The 6000-nt window shown below is 37.9% G+C and overlaps 1 protein-coding gene across 1 annotated transcript; it reads left to right on the top strand.

The window, feature by feature from the left end:
• Nucleotides 1-2364: 2364 nt before the first annotated feature.
• LOC107194022 (T-complex protein 1 subunit delta) lies at nt 2365-5976 on the top strand. Its single transcript, XM_015583579.1, has 9 exons — nt 2365-2684; nt 3076-3128; nt 3220-3309; nt 3383-3634; nt 3937-4029; nt 4111-4272; nt 4358-4702; nt 4775-5026; nt 5552-5976. The coding sequence occupies exons 1-9, from the start codon at nt 2576-2578 to the stop codon at nt 5795-5797; spliced, it is 1602 nt and encodes a 533-aa protein (XP_015439065.1). The 5' UTR covers nt 2365-2575; the 3' UTR covers nt 5798-5976.
• The last annotated feature ends 24 nt before the right edge of the window (nt 5977-6000 follow it).

Genomic DNA, 6000 nt, shown 5'->3' with positions numbered 1-6000 from the left:
TCAAGCATTCAGATTGAAGCTGAAAGAACGTAGATTAATCTCCTGCCGTTGAAAAGAACAATAAACGACCAGAACACTGTTAAAATCGTATTTAATTGCGGAGTACCACTATATTTTCGACCGGTGGCGCCATCCGTGGCGAATTGCAGAAACTGCTGGCCAATTATATGGCTAGCAGTTTCAGCGATTCGCCACGGGTGGCGCCACCAGTCAAAAAAATAGTGGTACTCCGCGAATAAATGCGATTTTAACAGTGTTCTGGTCGTTTATTGTTATTTTCAATGTCAGGGGATTAATCTACGTTCTTGCAGCTATAAATCGAGTATTTTATCGAGACGAAAGTTATCCGTATAACGGTGTAAGAGCTATTCAAAGTGAACTAACCCGGGTACGCATGACGAGAGACAGTGTCAACCGTTGCAAACAAATGCGATTTTAACAATGTTCTTGTAATTACTAGTGTCCAGCCGTTAGAGAATAGTAATCTACGTTCTTTAAGCGTTGTATCTAATGCAAAACGAAGGAGAATCATGCCCGTTTAGCGGTGTAAATGCGATCGAAATATTTTGCAATCAGGTTGTCGCCCTATAAGAGGTTACGGTAATACAGGCATAACTAATTTTATTAATTCAGGGCTTCTGCACTATTGGGTCCATGCATTAAGTCCTGAGGAACAATTTGAGACTAATGACGGTCATTTTAAGTGCTTAATTACTGAGTTATTTGCATTTTTCCATTACTAGAAATTTTCACTCACCTGTCGATATAATTTGGCTAGCAGTTTGAGGGAATTGCCACGGGTGGCGCCACCGGTCAAAAAAATAGTGGTATTCAACAATTAAATACGATTTTAACAGTGTTCTGGTCGTTTATTGTTATTTTCAATGACAGGAGATTAATCTACGTTCTTTCAGCTTCAATCTGAATGCTTGATCAAGGCGTAATCTGTCCATATAACGTTGGAAGAGCTATTCAAAGTGAACTAACCAGGGTACGCATGACGAGAGACAGTGTCAACCGTTGCAAACAAATGCGATTTTAACAATGTTCTTGTAATTACTAGTGTCCAGCCGTTAGAGAATACTAATCTACGTTCTTTAGACGTTGTATTTAATGCAAAACGAAGAAGAATCATGCCCGTATAGCGGTTTAAATGCGATAGAAACATTTTGGCAACCGGATTGCCACTCCAAAGTATATCGACAGGTGAGTGAAAATTTCTAGCGATGGAAAAATGCAAATATCTCAGTAATTAAGCACTTAATATAAACGTCATTAGTCTCAAATTGCCCCTCAGGATTTAATGCATGGACGCAATAGTACAGAAGCCCTGAATTAATAAAATTAGTTATGCCTGTATTACCGTAACCTCTTATGGGGCGACAACCAGATTGCAAAATATTTCGATCGCATTTACACCGCTAAACGGGCATGATTCTCCTTCGTTTTGCATTCGATACAACGTTTAAAGAACGTAGATTACGATTCTCTAACGGCTGGACACTAATAATCACAAGAACATTGTTAAAATCGCATTTGTTTGACACGATTGACACTGTCTCTCGTTATGCTTACCCCGGGTAGTTCATTTTGAATAGCTCTTCCAAGGTTATATGGACAGGTTACGTCTTGATCTAGCATTCAGTTTGTAGCTCAAAGAACGTAGATTAATCTCCTCTCATTGAAAATAACAATAAACAATCAGAACACTGTCAAAATCGCATTTAATTGCGGAGTACCACTATTTTTTTGACCAGTGGCGCCACCCGTGGCGAATCGCTGAAACTGCTAGCCATATAATTGGCCAGCAGTTTCAGCGATTCGCCACGGATGGCGCCAGTGGTCCACAAATAGTGGTACTCCGCGTTTAAATGCGATTTTAACAGTGTTCTGGTTGTTTATTGTTATTTTCACTGACAGGAGATTAATCTACGTTCTTTGCGCTACAATATTCCCGCCAAATCATATAGATACACGCAATATGAATGGAATATATAACACTTCGTTTGTGCTAATAATACACAGAATTCATGCTTTATCAGTAACGACGGGCATTGACAGTAAAATGGTAATGGGGTCCCTAGAACTCCACAAAATCTAACCACAAAAAAGCATTGGATGACAGTTCTATTAATATACCTCGTTTGAGCTAGGAAAATATTTTTAATTGCAATTGTTAAATCCTGTTTATCGATTGAATATCACGGTAAATAGATAACCCTTGATTGATGTGACTGTCTCAGAAATTTATATTCTAGTAACAATGCGAATCATCTAAGGAATCTTACGAATCAACCGCTACGCGGCGGTGTTGAATAACGTAATTCTTTAATTTCTTGCTCACTTTACTCCCATCCTATTCGACGTACTTTGGTTTCCAGTCGTTTCTTGAGCGCGTGTTAAACGAGATTGTGCATTAGAAAGAAAAAAAGTTTCATTAAAACGTTCAAAGAATTATAGGAAAAAGTACCGCGAAAAATCATTTCGCAGAGACAAAGGAACAAAGCTCCTTATAAACTCGCGAATTTAGCGTTGCAACACACACGATTTGTGAACGTGACCGATCTACCAAAAAATGACTGCGAGAACAGCGATCGGCGATGGACGTACTGCCCATAATCAGGCTTATAAAGATAAAAGCAAACCTGCGGACATACGAAGCAGCAATATTAATGCCGCAAAAGGTGAACGAATCCGTTAACATCACGCAACATTCTCCATCCTTTGCTTTTTCACGGATTAATGGTCGTACCGGCAACAAATGTCTTACCATATATAGTAATGTCCGGCACGTCGTCGTTTAGGCTCGTTAATCACGTTATGTGTCACAAACTTGGAAAAATTTAACATTGTCTTACCGATTTCACTCAATTTCGATATGCAAATCGAAATGTTTGAACATTGAAGGAAACTTAATTAGACGTGTAGAGAAAGAAAATCGAGTAACATGTGATCTCCGTTATTTGTATTTAACGTTTCATTTACGCATTATTTTTGCGCTCGTAATTAAGAATTATAAACAGACGGAATTCTGAATGAAATGTTACATTGGACACTTATTTATTAATATTTCAGCTGTTAGTGATGCGATTCGTACCAGTTTGGGTCCTAGGGGAATGGATAAGATGGTAAAGATATGTTATTAATTCTTAAATTCAATTGTACCGTAAGCAGTTTGAAATTATGGTAAATGAAAATGATTCACTTCTGTGTATTTAGATTCAAGCTAGCAACGGTGAAGTTACAATCACGAATGATGGTGCTACAATTTTAAAAGAAATGAGTGTTGTGCATCCTGCAGCAAAAATGGTAATTTTGTGCTGAATAATTGTGTAGTTTTATAATCTTTTATTTAACATACAGCGTTACATTTTCTTTTCAGTTGGTGGAGTTATCAAGAGCACAGGATATTGAGGCAGGAGATGGTACCACTAGCGTCGTTGTATTAGCGGGTTCTCTCTTAGAGGCTGCAGAACGCTTACTGCAAAAAGGAATCCATCCTACGTTAATCAGTGATGCGTTTCAGAAGGCTGCAAGTAAAGCAGTACATGCTGTGCTTAATATGTCTATTCCTATCGACTTGATCGACAAGGTATCACTGATCAGAGCTGCAGCTACTTCGCTTAGTTCAAAAGTATGTATTTTTAGAGGACTGTATGGAGAATGTTCCAGATTTTAACACTAGATTCACAGACATTTCTTGTATACCTATGGACACGCGTTAACAGAACAGCACATTTTCTTTAAAAAACAACTTATTTTATTTAATACTCATTTAAGGATCGCGTCAAATTGACGCGGATCCGTAGAGATATACCAAATATTGAATTTCGAGGTTAGAAGGTATTCGAAATGCGTCAGAATGATGCGTCCCGTAAACCTAGTGTCAATGGGAACTTAGTGAACAGAATGTTTATCATATTTTTTGTGTCTTAGGTCGTTTTTCAACAATCAAGTCTGTTAGCTCCTCTAGCTGTGAATGCAGTACTAAAGGTTACTGAAGAAGGAAAAGAGGACGTTGATCTTCATGTAAGAATAATTTTTTTTAGAAAAAAGTAAACTGATGTAACAATTAAATATATTTAATTATATTGATGTTTATATTCATAGAATATAAAAATAATTAAGAAGTTGGGTGGCACAGTCGAAGACACCGAGCTTGTAGAAGGATTAATATTCACGCAAAAATCTTGCAACGTCAATGGACCGAAACGCATTGAAAAAGCAAAGATAGGCTTAATTCAATTCTGCATTTCCCCACCTAAAACTGATGTAAGTGATTCGTCAATAATGGCGATTGTACTGTATATTATTACGACTTTTCGGGTACACGTAAAACGTTTTTTTATTACTTCAGATGGACCACAACATTATTGTTTCCGATTATGCCGCGATGGACCGTGTTTTGAAAGAGGAAAGGGCCTATATTTTAAATATCGTGAAACAAATCAAAAAAGCCGGTTGCAACGTACTCCTGGTACAGAAGTCGATTCTCCGTGACGCTGTCAGCGATCTGGCCATACACTTTTTAGATAAAATCAAAGTTATGGTGATCAAGGATATCGAACGCGAGGACATTTCGTTCGTCTGCAAGACGTTAGGCTGCAGGCCGATCGCGTCGTTGGATCATTTTGTCGCTGAAAATCTTGTGAACGCGGAATTGTGCGAGGAAGTACAGACTGGAAATTCGAAGTTCGTTAAGGTCGGTACACAACTGAAGATCTTCAGTTTCTATTATAAAGAAAGATAATTTAAAAAATAATCTTTACTACAGATTACTAGAATTCATAATCCTGGACGGACGGTGACCGTTCTTGTACGCGGCAGTAATAAACTGGTCTTGGAAGAAGCAGAGCGTTCACTGCACGACGCGTTGTGTGTAGTTCGTTGTCTAGTGAAGCAGCAGGCCTTAGTTGCTGGAGGAGGAGCGCCTGAGATCGAGATATCATTGAGAGTGGCAGCGTATGCTCAAACGTTGAGCGGCGTCGATGCTTACTGCATTAAAGCTTACGCTGATGCATTTGAGGTGAGCACTGTGGGAAGCATATAGACGGTGTTGTCAAAGCGTAAATCAACAATTTCTTAAAAGACTTCCTATTTCTGGACCCTAGAGCCAGAGTGTATTAAGTCACACTTTTCAAACTTTAGAGGAGAGTAAATCAAAGGTGCGGAAACCTTGTAATTTCGTAACCGTTCGGTAAGAATTGAGCGAGAAACAATCGCTACCTTCGAACTATTGAATGGATTTAAGGCAAGTCTCTATATGTAAAAATAGAGAACTTAACATTAATTCCCCTATGCGATGAACTTTACACTGTTTCAAAAATATGAACTTAATATCATTTTTGGACTATTATGTACCTACAATAAAACTAGACGACTTAGAACAAAATATTTGATACTGGAAATACATAAAATATCAGTTTTTTTTTTAAAGTGGACTTAATATACTCTGGCTCTCGGGTCCAGATTTATAAACTTTTAACGCATAATGTTGATTTTCTTTTCGTTTTTGATCATTGCGATATTTAAATTTATGTAAATATTTCAGGTAATACCGTCTACACTGGCAGAAAATGCAGGATTAAATCCCATTGCAACCGTTACGGAACTCCGTAATAGACACGCTAAAGGGGAACACACTGCTGGGATCAATGTCCGAAAGGGAGCAATTACCGATATTTTAGAGGAGAACGTAATTCAACCGGTATTAGTTTCGACGAGCGCTATTCAGCTTGCCTCGGAGACGGTTCGCAGTATATTAAAGATCGACGATATTGTGAACACAAACCAATAATAACGAACAAGAATTTTGTATTTAAGCTGCACTTGAAAAACTTTTCATCGATCACGAGTTACGTATCAGTTGTCAGTTCTTATTCGGCTTCTAACATTTTCTACGATTTATCGAAATAATAACGCTCGAATTGCATAACGTTTTTCTTTTTTTAATATACTTTCTATTGTGTTTCGTAAATAAAATTGATCTGCTTCTGAAAG

This window comes from Dufourea novaeangliae, unplaced genomic scaffold (assembly GCF_001272555.1).
Source record: "Dufourea novaeangliae isolate 0120121106 unplaced genomic scaffold, ASM127255v1 scaffold21, whole genome shotgun sequence".
Lineage (NCBI taxonomy): Eukaryota > Metazoa > Arthropoda > Insecta > Hymenoptera > Halictidae > Dufourea > Dufourea novaeangliae.
Note: the sequence above shows the minus strand (reverse complement) of the source record. Positions and strands in the feature narration are given on the sequence as shown.

Coding starts and splice junctions, on each gene's coding strand:
- LOC107194022 (XM_015583579.1), top strand. CDS start 2,576: ATGACTGCGAGAACAGCGATCGGCGATGGACGTACTGCCCATAATCAG. Junction 2,685..3,075: donor CAATATTAATGCCGCAAAAG/GTGAACGAATCC, acceptor TTAATATTTCAG/CTGTTAGTGATGCGATTCGT. Junction 4,030..4,110: donor AAGAGGACGTTGATCTTCAT/GTAAGAATAATT, acceptor TTATATTCATAG/AATATAAAAATAATTAAGAA.